Below are 14,524 nucleotides of genomic sequence, written 5' to 3'. Positions count from 1 at the left end.
TTGCTCTCTCTCTCTCTCTCCGCAGCTCCTCCTGGCAGCCACACCGCTGCCTCTAACAAGCAGCCCCCTCTCTCTCTCTCTCCGCAGCTCCTCCTGGCAGCCACACCGCTGCCTCTCACACGCAGCCCTCCTGGCTGTCTCCTCCCCAGCTGCACACCACTCCGCAGCTTCCTCTTATCTTCGGGGTTGGCTCCCGATGGCCGTCGGCGCCCCCCCCTCTCCACACTTGCCCGCGTGGCCTCACTCTTTTCCGCTCACACCCCGACTGCCTTCCCCTTCCGGTTTACCCGCTTAAGGCCCCCGAACCTTCCCCCCACGTCACATGACTCCACCCCCCGTGACGTCACCTCCGGAAGGTCGCTTACGCCCGCATTACACCTGTGTTGCTCTCGCTATGTATCTTGGTGATATCTGTCTGCTAATATGTCTGTCTATAGTTTTCTGGTTAGATTTTATGTCGCTATTTCATTATACCTGATGATGATTGCTTGTGTTGCAATCGAAACGTCGTATTCTATTATTTAATTTAATTTATTATTTTATCTTTAGACGTGACTTAACCGAAAGAAACAAATAATAATTCCTGCAGTCACGAAAGTTCTAAAATTAAGATTGTCATTTTATCTGATACATAGTTTTTGAACTTGAAATACACATTTGTCATTGGGGGAATAAAGGTAAAGTTATTTTTGGTATAAAATATAATTTGGGAATGTACTGTATACTATCACTGCCTGGACATGCTTTAAAACCTCATGCCCATTGGTCTGTATTCCATGGGTCAGAGGAGAAATTGGTACCACCTATGGTGAAAAGTCTTTAGTTATTGAACAGTTATAATATGTAAAGCTATAAACTTTTATTTATCAGGTCAAGCCCGATCAGCTATTAGCTCTTTTTCAGAAGCAACCTGGTCACATATAATAGCGCAACGAAGTGCTTATCATGTGACAATTTATAGCAGCTAAATAAACGAAACAAATGTTTTTAAAGTTGAGGGGAAACCACAAGGGAGAGAGACACGCAAACTCCAAATATCAGCAGGCGTCAGGGTTGGGATCGAACCCACGACCGCTTGCATACCCAGCAAGGGAGATAATTTTACACTGCGGTACCCCTCTCGCCACCTAGTTTTGGGAGAAGTGGATTCAAGCCATACAATTTAAATTCCATTTGCACATAAAAGCAACTGCTGAGGTGGCATTGCACAAAATATCTTGAATATCCCTAAGCGCCATGACCATAATCACCAACAGCACTATGAGATTGCTCAGTTGTAAGTTACAGCCATTTAACGAGCATCTGCTGAATGAAAACCTCCCAATTCAATATTGGTCACAGGGGTTGTTTGACCATAATTCAGCATTATGGGCAGTGCAGGTTAGAGAATGGTGGAGGATACCGCCCGCCACAAACGTTGGCCGTGACCAGGAATTGAATTCGGGTCGCCGAGATCATAGCATAGCACGCTGACCACCATTGGCACATGCAGACTGCGTGAAGATCATCACGTGTTGCCAGCAAATGGCAGTATAGATATTTGTCATTATATATTATGTGTAGGTGTTCGCTCATAACTCTGCTTTCGTATGACACAAAAGACTAAAAAAACTGAGTTGGCTCGGTGGCTCAGGAATTGAGCTGGATTAAAACAAATCCCAACTGGTGTCAGATATCAGCCTCTTATTATTAAAAAGAGGCATTACTTCAGCACCATGGTTCCACCTAACTTTATGACTAACCTGACCCAACTGGTCATCTGTGAAAAAAGAGCTTCATAGCACATCGGATTCCTCCAGGATGAATACTGATTCTGATCCCTCCTCTGAGGAATGACTTGGCTCAAAACCCTCATGCTCGTCACTCAGAGCTTCACTTTGCCGTTGACGATGCCCTCGTAGATTTGTCGCGTTAGCGGCGTGTAGCTGCACGCTGCATTGTCCAGGTAAAACAAGGGCGCACGGGTGAGCGCCGGGTTGAAGCCCTCCTGCAAGAGGTGCGTCTTGATCTGCTTGAATGTGCTCGTCAATTCCAATGCTTCCTGTGTGACAAGGGGTTCAGGGTGTGACATCCGGAATGGTAAAATAATTAGGAAAACACACTACGAGTAAACAAAATAATCACAGATAAAACCTGCCGCTGCTAGACATCTGTCAAAATGAGTTTTGTAGCTCATCGTTTTCCTCCAATATAAATAAATATTCTGACTATGATTTTGAAATAAAAATAAAAATGTGTAAACAAACTAAAGGATGCCTGCTGTTCTTTGGTATAGATTGTATCAAATGCCCATATGTTCATGTAATGATGTTAACATTTTGCGCATGTACAGCAAATATTATTTACAACATTGCCATGATCTGAAAATAACTCCAAAAGCCAGAGTTTTTCTACTCGAGTAACCATGGGGCAGTGATCATCAGGAGTATGTAGCCCTTAGCAAGTGGTGGAAAGTCTACATTCCTATGGCAGGGTGAGCTAGTATGTACTTCTTTTGCACCATACGTAGTCAACCGTGCTAATCGGAGAGATGTGGGGGAAGGAAAAAAAATCAAACACTGTAAAACTCAGTGGTAGCACAGTGGTTGAGTGCAAGCTTTGCAATCAAAAGGTTTTAAGTTCAAAGCCCTGTTGGGGATCGACCTGAGCCCTTCATCCACCCATCCATCACGATCAGCTATAATCAAACTGCTGGATTAAGGCCTCTCCATATCTCACAGTCCGGCGACGCCACTCTGTAGGCTCCATGGCGGACAACCTCTACCTGCAAGCGGATGAAGGGCGGGCGGGCGTAGGTTGGCAAGTGTCCTACAACGTGGCGGTACAGCTCCGGGCCGTCGAGCGAGTGGCCCTCCTCGAGGATCACAACTGCCATGCCGGCCCGGCCCTCGTTATCTGAGAACAAAAAACGCAGCCACCAGCAGTGGTGGTGGTTCATAGTGATATTTTTTATGGTTTCAAACTAATGTTCAAAGCGTTTATGCGTTCGCTCTGTCCGTCCAGAACTACAACTCTCATAAAGATGATCCAATATATATGGACCGGTAGTATAAAGTTGTCTAGCTATTTTGGACTTGCCTTATTGAAAACAAGATAAACTGATAAAAGAATTACTCAAAACGTTTGCCCTAAAGGTTGCCCATCAATTTCTGTACTGATAATTACACACATTGGTGTAAGAATCCTCTATGCTTAAGTGTTACTTTTTATAACTTGTTTAACTACGTTCATTATCAACAAGAACAACGAGTGAAGACAAAGAAAACGTTCATAACATCACAAAATAGAAAATAATATACATTTATTCAGTGCCTATAAAACGTTTCTTAGCATGTGGTTACCCCCATGAATATTATATTGACGACAATGATTGATGACCACTTATATATAATGCGAACATATTGTTAATTTGGTGAGGGCGATCCGATACATGTTTTACTTCAATAACTAGGGGAAAAAATGAGATCAACATTGATTAAGCTCGTGATATATGATTGCCGAGGACAGGCCCAGAGGCCCAACATGCAAAGCGGCCAGCAACACCCCACCCCGCATTATTGAAAGTAGATAGGTCATCGTTAATACATCTCTTGAATTGAGCAAAGTTATAAGAACTTGAACAGTTGCGAGGGAATAAGAAGACAGAGGTATTTTAAACTGCAGTGTGGTGTGGATGAGACAAGAGTAGTCTGAATAGGAATATTTATTTATACTGGAGGAATTCTACGAGCTATACAGTTATCTTTCACAGATGTCCAATAGGGGCAGGTAAGAACGTTACAACAACAATCGATACAAAAACACGATAGCAGTACAAAGTACAAAAAAGGTAAAGAAATCAGCCAAAAACATACAAATAAAACGAAACCATCCCCACCCTACCAGGCGAAGCCCACTGAGGTATTAATTAGTCTGGAAGATTGAGTCCCCAACATGGGAGCAGGAGGAATCACTGAGTGAAGTTCACGGGGGCAGAAACCATGGTAGTAGCGATAGAAGAGTGGCGAGAAGATGCTGAATCATTCATCAATCTGCTTTCCATTGAAGTTTTGTTTTAAAGTCGATCATTAGCTGCGCCACCAACTTGGGATGGTGACACCATACACTGTGACTTCCTTGATGAAGTCCAGGTCACTCAGAGTGTCTGCCACCTCCATGGTCGAGACGTTCTCACCTTTCCACCTTATGGACAGAAACAAGGAATCCACACGAGTTCAAGCCAGTCGGGTGTACCCGAGGTCGCTCGCAATGGCCTAGCTCTGATCACTGAGCTGACATTTCCAAAATAACTACACCTACATATATGAACCATAACCAAAAGTAGGAATACACGACTTCCATTTGGGAGGAAACTAAAAACCACAACTGTAATTTGATGATGCTGATGATAATTCCAGATGCTGATGATTGATGAGTGTCCTAGGTACAGCATTATAATTTATCTGGAGATAATCTAATAGAACACAATCGATGAAGACCAGGGGAAATCACCTCTACTCTGCTTTCTGGGATCATCCAAAGCAGGGACAGAGGGGAAGCAGGAGGTAGATGAGACATCAGGAGCGTGAACTATGGACCTGTCTCTTATGCGTTGAACTGAAGACAGAGATAATGAAAATGAGAGCGACAATCACCTGAAAGTATCCCCAACCCTGTCGATGAAGTAGATGAAGCCTTCTTCGTCGATGCGCATGATGTCTCCCGAGTTGAAGTAGCGGTCCACATGCATGCAAACGTTGTGCAGAACCTTCCTCTGCGTGAACTCGGCGTTCCCCAAGTAACCATCGAATGGCATGTGCTTCGAGATCAGGGCCACCAGGAGACCTGGCTGTCCTGCTCCATTAACCCACATGCCGACAAATACAAATATCCCACATATAAGCTTTAACAAACTTAGGGCAAGTACTGTTCGGGAGCAGCTATGAATGCAAATAATATTTATGAATCTCCTCTTGGTGTGTCTGCCTTGTTATTGAGCTATGGTCGTCAGTGTCTGGCGCCCTCACCTCTGGGTAAGGGGATGCAGAAGCCTTTGTCATCACGCACTGGTCCATCCTTTTCATGGTCATACTTAACAAGAACATACTTTATGAGGAGCTGAAACGAAGTAAAGCCACACGAACAATTTCAAGGTCACTCATCTTTCCCTTGTAGTCCTCCCGCACAAGGTATAGTTACGTAGTGCCGTAGATGGGCCGCACTTACCGGTAGTGGTAGACGGGGCCCATCTGCAGGCGGTACCTCATACCGCCAATGGAGGGGCTGCAGTACCAGCCCAATAGGGGAGGGGCTGCTGGGGGCTCAGGATCCCAGACAGCTAAGCCCCTCGGTGCTACCAACGGGGGGGGGGGGAGGCTGCTGCATAAAAGGGCACCTCCCCAGCCGATCGGGACCCAGTAGAAAACAGAAGCCGAAGACCAGCTAGATAGGACCCTGAGACCCCTAGCGCGGCAGTCCTTATCAGGGCCGGGACTCTGTGCGGCTCAGTGGTGAGACCCTGGGAACCCCTGGCCCGACGTCCTTGTAAGGGCCGGGTCCAGTGGGTCAGTGGTCGGTACTCGCACCCTGGCTATGGCGAGTTAGAATAGCCTCCCCCTACGCACCCAGAGCCGGAGGACCCTGAGTGTAGTCCTGTGTTAGGGCACGTTAGCTCGGAGGCAGTACCTCCCCAGACAGTGGTATAGGAGGACAGTAACCCTGAGTGTTCTGGGACTGTACTGCCGAGCGAGGTGGTTTAATAAATACTGTTGCCTCCAAGAACCGTCTCTGGCGTCTCCTGAATCCACAACACTACAGTTGTTACCTTTGACTGCTGGGGCAAAGACTGTCTTACAAATATTTTTTAGGTCTATCTTTAATTTCAATCAGGAGACTTACATTTTTGTGAATTTTAAGACACTGTAGATTTAAACTACTTTGTTTGCTGCCTTACGATTATGATAGTTAATTTTCTGCAAATTATACTTTGTAGTGTATTTCTTCTTGATTTGCAGTTCATGTCTTGCTTACCTTGTGGTATGTATTCATTTGCATTCTTAATCATACAATATTCAACGTGCCAAAGTCCATCTGTGTAAGATGCCTGTGGATTTGGCCAGGGCTTACCTATCGACCGTTGCTCATGATGATCCCAATTTGAACAAAACCTGGAGGGCCCCACTCAACAAGGTCTAAATGCTCAGCAACAGCTAAAGCAGCATTTTCACCTCTCATGGTGATCAAGAGTGTTATGGGTCGATATTAACCAGGAAAATAGATTATTTACGATACTGTGTTGGCACAAGTAACCCAAACTCAACACGTTTCTTAATAACGCTGCCTTAAAATTTAAATATATTAAATATTTGTGCTATAAAGAAGGGCCATTGCCCTACACATCACCAATTTCTACTATTTTCCTTTATAAGGTCATAGTGTGGTTGACGAACGTGTTGAGTTGTTGTTAACATCGTCCCAAGACAGCACACCCAAAATAGAGGCACACTCCCTAAGCTAACCTTGATCCAGGCGGTCTGCGAAGAAGGAGGTGTGGCAAGAAGCCAGGATTTGACAGCGGAATGACAACAATAATAACAACGGCTGAGAAATTACGACGCACACGCAGGAAGGGCAGGTCCCGGCCGCAGGCCCCGAGCTTTCCATCCACGTTGACGAAGCCCACGTTGCCCTCAGTGGCGCCGTAGAGCTCACAGAATCTCACGTCCCCGTGCCGCTCAAGAAAACGCGCCCACACGTCTGCTCGCATTCCGTTCCCCACGGCCATGCGTACCGAGTGCACGCGGTCCAGCTCGTTCTTGACACGGCACGCGAGGGAGGCAGGGAGGGTGGGGAAAAGAATGTTCCTTGAGCGAAAGTTCGTTTTCGTAGCATCTATGGAGAGGACATGATAGTGTGTGTGCCATCACTGACAATGCAGGAAATTTATAAGGTGGTGTACTATCACTGAGTAGGTGTTTTGGCACTTATGCTGTACTGTCAATTGCTCCGATGTGTTGTCGGTGTTGTTATCGTGTGTCGTTGGGCATTATGTCTGACATTTTGCTCTGCGTGCCTAGGAGCTTCTTCACTGAATTTCTGAACTGAATTCACTGAAGTATGTTCAACCCCCCCATGACCCCCATGCCATTGAGAAGCACTCCTCATGCAGCAGTGCCTTGACAAAAAGGGCCGTACATGTCCACGTACATGGTCCTTATTTTGAGAGCCCATCACCTGCAATTGCTTGATCCAAATATAAACGCGCATTGATCGGTAACGAGGCAGCACTTGGCACCTTGGTCTGGCTGAGGAGGTAGCGGCAGATCTCGCCGACGTACTGGAATACGGTGACGCCGTGCCGGCGGCAGTCTCCCCAAAAGTGGCTCACGGAGAACTTCCTCCGCAGAACCAAGCGCGCACCTGAAGCCAGGGGATGAGACGACGAGACAACACGGGGGGTGGATAATGGGATCAGTGCTGGTGTCAGTTTAACACGTGGTAGGCTTTCGCGACCAATATCACCCATAATAGAGGTTGTTTTTTTGGGTTAGATTGCGTAAATATATAATTGTGCCGTTAAGCCCGCCACCACTCGACACAGCAAACTAGTAAGGGTTGTCACGTAAACAGAACATGCCAATTCGTCATTAGTACAGCACACCGGTTTGTTGGAGAGCCAAGCCACAACATTTACAATCTGAGTACGAAGTTTCGCCAGTAATTACAACTAGCTTCATTAGGCGACAGCCAAATTTGTGAAGTCTAACTCTTTCGTTCCTTATATAGAGGCGTAGATGTGGTGATCACGCTTCTGCACTCTTGCAAGGTCAGGTGTGTGCGAGGTCAGGTATCATATGACCTCAGTCAACCTACGGCACCTGGGTCTGTCCCGTGACCTCTTGCCAGCGAGCCTTTGACCCGGGCTTCAAAGTGCACCTGGCCTGGAATAAATGCCATAACGTCACCGCCACGTCGTGGCGAATTGCGGATGCTGTTGTTGGTCTGGTGTCATCCCATAACCCGAACGCAAACTCTAGACCTTGTCCTAATCTTAACCCAACCCAAGCCGTAACCCTGTGCTCACCCTCATATAAACCCATGTTAAAACCCTATTCATACCCGACTCCTCACCTCAACCCAAAGCCTCCGGTTAACCCTATTCGTTATGCCCTACATTCGTGGTTCCCACCCTGTGGTCCGAAAAGGCTGTGGGAAGTGGTCCATGGAACTGGTCGATTTTTTTCTTCTTCACAAAGCACCGTATTTTTTTTACTGCCCATTGTACAACTATTTCGATTGTATCGCGACTCGTACACACAAGTTGGCGATTGACTGAATGTGCTCATTTGCTGGCATTGGTTTACTGACGTTATAACACATCAGATTATCACGGTTGGCTTTGTACGATGCGAAATAAGTTCAACATACATGCATATTTGCATGGTGGTCCACCAAACTAATCTTAGCACCGAATCATTTTCTTACCCTCAGCTTATTTCCAACAACACGAGCAATCACCCTCTCCAAACCAGGGCAAAGATCCCCCGTGTAGCCTTTAACAGACTGTTGGGGCAAGTGCTGTTAGCGAGCACCTGTGAAGGCCGGCACTTGTGGCACACGAGGGGGTGTGGTTGGTTAGCGCCACACCCGGTCACCTTTGTCTCCCTCGTGTGGCGATGTTGACACATCAGACCAGGTACTCATTTTAACGCTGAGTCGACCTTTCAGGAGGAGGCCCAAGAACGGTTCAGATAATCGTCACTGGTCTTGACCGTGAGCGGGAATGGAACTCGGGCGGCTGGGTTCGTCGTGCAGCGTAGCGCTAACTGCTCCCAACGACATCTCCCCACGCAAGCAGAGAAAGTGAGACGCACAGTGCCCCCTCCTGGATAAAGTTATATAAGTGCGCAAGATGAGCAAGCAGCCAACGTTCATCATTGGAAGTCCCTTGTCAGGATCAAAATATAAGAATAGGTTTTACCCTTTCCGGCAATAAAACAGGTGTGAAGATGTATAAACACCAAACTGTGGTAATATCTGGTTAATGCAGACATGATTCCTTGCAAAAGGTTTCAGTTTGGTGTTTAAACATATTAACACCTGTTTTATTGCCAGAAAGGGTCAAACATATTCTTATAGCCAACGTTCAGTTTAAATCTGAACAATGTAGTGTGTACATGCGAGGCAATGCAACTGACAAATATGCAACTGCCATTGCAACCGTGATTGGCTCTGCTGGTGGAATTCAGTGTAATAAACTCCTCCAGGATAAATAAAGATTCTGAGTAAAGATTCTAAATGACATGGTCAGGTGCAAGTTCAATGATATCAATTAGCAGTAAACATACGTTTGCATGTGTAGGAATTTGTTTCGAGTTTATTTTGTTGAACCAAGCGAGACAGTTAAGAGACCAGGATAACTTCATTTTCAAGGGTGACCTGGGACACTGTTCTACCTGCAGAGGGCAATGTTTGCTAAGTTGAGTATTTCAGGTAATTTTATAACTTGGATCCTGACAGAGGCGCACAATGGCCTTCTCGTGCGAATGACGTCAAGGGATATTTAACATCCACTATCAAGCATACGGCGCATATTATTATCGTTAACCAGGGCAGTCGCTGGAATTGAACCGTGAACCTTTGCAACATGCGGGAACACACTACCGCTATAGGTTTGGCTCCATTTCTAAGCGACAGGAAAAAGTGATCAAAGCAATGCTGCTAATCATGTCACGTTTTTTGTCGACTATGGATTACTCAAAAGATTAGGAGCGATTCACGAGTATAGTGGCATAAAATGGGTCACTAGGGCATGTAGCGCTAGTTACTGGCAGAGAGGGGGATCTGTGGGTGTAGCAGCCCAGTCTGCCAGCAGGGCATGTGATAGGCCGGGGAAAGGGATGTCAGGCAAAGGTGACGGAGGGGACACGTGAGGTGAAGCTGGAAACCTTCTGGTAGGTTCCAGAAGGGGGCGTGGCCGAGGGCAGAGCTAGGCCACGCTGGGGGGGATGAAAGGGAGGCCCCGACTCAGGGTTGGGGCTGTTGTCTGGAATGGAACTGGTCGTGCTACCAAGTCTTCGTCTCCGTCTTCGTCCTCATCTTCACCTCCTCGGCGTTGTTGGTGAAGCAGTGTGCTAGCTGTCCTGACCATCGAATAGTTATCCCCTGTACTTGTGATGGCTAGAATAAAGCAGAGTGCCTCCTACTATTAGTGTCTCTGAAGTTAATCACAAAATTTGGTGCCAGAAGTAATAAAAAAAAGACAATTCTCTTAATTGTATTTATAGGGAAATAAAAGTTTCCTTTACAATATCAAAGTAAACGAGGAGGAAAGCTCTTACCGTAGCGTCATTGAAAGAAGAAGATGACGGGGAGGTGATCGCCCCAGACAGCCCTGGAATTCGGGACCCCGGTAACTGGTCCCAAAGAGGCGGTACCGGTAGAGCAGCGGGCAGGAAATGACGACTCTGTGCTGCCGTCGTCTGGAGGAGGACGGCTTGTACGCAAGGCGCGCCTCGCGGACCTACTATCCGCGGCAGCAGTGCTGGTTGTGCACCTGGAGGTGGAGGAGCCGGAGGAAAGGGGCAGCGAGCAGACAGCCCTACCGTCGCTGCCGACCAAGCGCAGGAAATGGCGGAGCTCCGGCCCGCTCGAGCGTCCGCCATTTTGTCGATCAGGCAGGAATCGCTTCTCCCCAAATTCGACCTGCCGCCAACATCTCGCCTGGAGGTGCCTTCCCTCAAGAAGCGGCTGTTGTTCGTGAGGGAGTTTCGATGGACAACCATCAAAAATCATGCGGGAACTCTTTGAGATATGCATCTTAGTTAAATGAAGACATTTGGAAACGTTTTGAGAAAACAAGATGCAAGGGTAACAATACAAATGTACAAATTTACCTGAAGTAATAATTTAAATAGTTTATTACACAATCATTACAGCAAATTAAGTATTTACATTTATATAAAATCGCGTAATGTTAAAGAAAACGTGTTAATGGATATATTTTAAGATATGTAAGTAAAAAATATATATTCAATGAATAGGGGGGTCCAGGGAAGATCAGATATTGCTTGCCACGAATGTTTAACATGGCCAGACTTAATTTGGTAAGACTTAATTTGGCCCAAAAAGTATTCATATCTTTTTTATTTACAGAATAAAAAAACATGTGCAAGAAACATTTTTTTTTTTATAAATTCAATATACAATTTATTTGCAAGCTGAGACTGTAGGTAGGTTATTTGATTCAAGTAAAATTCCTTGTTTTATTGGTTATTGAGCAGCTCCAACACTATTATTAAAACTATGGTAATAAGGGGACCGTTTGTGTTTTGTAACTGTTGATGCGTGATCTGGGCCAGGCATTTAACCCGGCCTCCACGGAGCTGCAGATAGTGATGACGGACTGGCTGGTGAACATGCTGTTCCTCCCTGACACCTTTCGACATGATCACCCAGACGGATGTGGAGGTGGGGTCATACAGGTCCTTCATCTATATCATCATATTTGCAACACTTTGGTTTACGAAGCAGTACATTTAAAATCTAAATACATCTAAAACGATCAACATATTGCCAGAATAGGCAAGAAAGATTAGAAGCAAACATTTAAGGGGTGGAGAATGGAGACAGACAGTAGACCATAATTAAAAGAGTATGGAAAGAGTAATAGAGTATGGATTCCTGCAGTCATAAAAGCTTCAAATCAAAATAGACAGGAGAATTGATAGGATGGCGCTGTGGGAAATACAAGTTGGAAGTGATGTGTTTAAGAAGAGATTTTAACGCTAGAAGGGGCCAGTTGATATAAATGAGTGATAGCAATTGTCATATTAACCGCAATGTAATAGTGACATACTGTCACATGTGTTCATCAGGGTGCTTGCATGGCCTGCATGTGTAGCACAGTTGCCTCCAAGGTCAGTGGACCATTTTTTGTAACTTTTGATCAATTATAATTATTAATGGATCAATTAGTTGCACTCATTCCAAAAATATGTGTGCGTGTGTACAGAGCTCAGTGAGCGATTCTACCATGCTGGCCCTCCTGACGGCACGGACACGCGCTCTTACACAGTTACGCTGGGATGTCCGCCAGGATGTCGGCAATGACGCACTCCTCAGCTCACGACTTGTGGGGTACACCTCAGACCAGGTGTGCCAGTCTACACTCTCTAATGCCCGTGTTCACCTTATGTTTCAAAATGTATTTCCCTCCCCACAAATTGTAATTTTAATAGAAGAACATTAAGCATTATCGTACGCTTTTGATGAATGATGCTTCAATCAGAGGGTGTGGAAAATGCTCCCTGCTTCTCATTTTCGTAACTTTTGGCTCTCAAAACTTATACCTAATTGCACCTCCGACTAGCACGTTTGGCTAAGGACTGTGCGAACGACGTTCAACATACATCCATACACAATTACTGAATACGAATGAAGGTGAATTTTTACTCCCGCCAGGCTTACTCGTCAGTGTTGAAGGCGAGCCTCGTGTCGCTGGTGAGGCTGCGCTCGCTGCCCATGAACTTGGAGTTCTCGCTGCGCGGGGAGACGCTCCGACGCGCCGTGGAGGAAGACCGAGCACAGGGACTTGTCCCGTTCTTCGTGAGTTACTTAACTCCAAGCGTGAATTTGTTTATCGATGCAATGTGCACCAACATTTATTATTACAGTACTGCACTTTATTTGATTACCCAGAAAAAAACCCCATCACTGAGTGTCTGGGGCCAATTAGACAATTTGTTTTTAGAAAATTTTCATATGTTTATAAGATACTGGAACATCTAAGAGCCTACACATGTGTAGAGGTGATAGCTACTCATTATTCGGGGACCTACGGTACAGCGTTGCCTCCCTCGGTAAACGGTCGGGGTCAGGGAGAGGTGAGAGCGGATCGTAATCACAGATTCCTGCCAGACAAACGGCCAAGGGTCAGATAAGGTGAAAGAGGATCCAAACGACAGATTGGGAAGAACCAATCAGAAGGGTCCACAAAGTAGCGTGGGATTGGACAAGCCCAGCCACGAACCAGTATAAAAGCCAGAGCGCTGAGAGCTCTGGCCCGGGCTGAAGAAGATAGGACCCTGGACCAAGCCTTCTCGCCCTTCTAAGGGCTGAGGCTCAGTGTTCCAGCGGTCAGGGGAGAATAAGTCCTGGATAGGCAGGACCCTGTGTCCCAGCCTTCCAGCCCTTCCAAGGGCTAAGGCTCGGCTGTACGTCCTTAGGTTAGCAGGTAGGCTGTGTGTAGGTCCCGCCAAGCCCGGAGGCTGTACCTCCTCAAGTTAACGGGTAAGGGAACCATATACCCCTTGTGTGTTTGGGACCGTGTCGAAAGAAAGGCAATAAACAGTGTGTGCTTCAAAGGAGTTTATTCGTCTGTGATTCAAGACACTACAATTGGAGTCAGAAGTGGCTGAATAAAAGATGGAAACAAGACGAACAGCCCTCGTGCAAGGTCCGGACGACGAGAACTCCGACTTACCTGCGGGGGTTGAAAACGCCACTGAAGATACCAGCGTGCTGCCGGCCGCCAGAGGACCCGAGAGCGTGACCGGTGTCAGGCACGCTAGCCATAAGTTGTATTCCCGTACGGTGTGTTATAATAAACAAGTGTGCCTCCAAGACAAGTCTCCAGAGTCTGCAACACTACATATGCAACACGAACAGTATGGCTCAGATGATGATAGCTCTCTTGGTAAAATAACTACGTGTGTATAATGCTTTCGTGCTCTCACCACCGTGCATCTTGTGCGTGTATAGGTGTGCGCAACCCTTGGCACAACAGGCGTGTGCGCGTTTGACAACATGGCTGAACTGGGTCCATTCTGAGATCTGGTCTTTGAATTTCTCTTATTCCTAACACCCTAAGTTCATAACCGTTATAATCGCACCTCCGATTATCACGGTTGGCTACGTACGGTGCGAAAGAAGTTCAGCATACATACACAAATAAACTGAGCCTCGTCTCAATTGGTGCTTGACCAGAGGACGCCAAAAGGCGTACAGCTCAAAGACAATGCACTATGAAAGTAATGAGAGCTCGGGGTTGTCAAAAGAAAGCCGTCTCTGGTGTGGACCAATCAGTTTCAAGGACAATGCATATATTATCAGAGTGTGTTTTTTGTTTGCATTTTGACCACAAGTATTGTGGTTAATGCACACACGATTCCTTGTAAAAAAAAGATTCAGTTTTGTTGCCAGAAAAACGGGGAAAACCCTTATTATATTTTGGTACTGGCAAAGGAGGTCTAATGATGTAGACACTTTAGGTTTGTTTATTTGGATTTTATTTTTCACTGCTCAATGTCAGATATTTATATGACCTGGAAATCATATATACCTGTTTAATATGCTTAGATTTCCTGTCTTCTCGGAAGTGAAGTGCCAAAGAGTGCTGTGACAGCATTCCCACCCCACTGGCAATCGACTGATCGGTTTCTCGAATGCTACAAGGGCATTCAATTTAAGAGATCCCACCCACTGACACCTCTTGAACCAACTGTCACAGTTCAACTACGTAATCGCATGCCTCTTATTGGCCAGC

The 14,524-nt window shown here is 46.0% G+C and overlaps 1 protein-coding gene across 1 annotated transcript; it reads right to left on the bottom strand.

Annotated features, from left to right (window-relative positions):
- Window positions 1-1,152: 1,152 nt before the first annotated feature.
- On the bottom strand, window positions 1,153-8,078 carry LOC144950223 (long-chain fatty acid transport protein 2-like). Its single transcript, XM_078880284.1, has 8 exons — window positions 8,063-8,078; window positions 7,274-7,398; window positions 6,599-6,793; window positions 5,007-5,097; window positions 4,635-4,833; window positions 4,085-4,182; window positions 2,765-2,895; window positions 1,153-2,041 (listed from the first exon to the last, which is right to left on the bottom strand). The coding sequence occupies exons 1-8, from the start codon at window positions 8,076-8,078 to the stop codon at window positions 1,865-1,867; spliced, it is 1,032 nt and encodes a 343-aa protein (XP_078736410.1). The 3' UTR covers window positions 1,153-1,864.
- Window positions 8,079-14,524: the final 6,446 nt, after the last annotated feature.

Source organism: Lampetra fluviatilis, chromosome 3 (genome assembly GCF_964198595.1).
Source record: "Lampetra fluviatilis chromosome 3, kcLamFluv1.1, whole genome shotgun sequence".
NCBI lineage: Eukaryota > Metazoa > Chordata > Hyperoartia > Petromyzontiformes > Petromyzontidae > Lampetra > Lampetra fluviatilis.
This window is presented reverse-complemented; position numbering and strand designations above follow the sequence as displayed.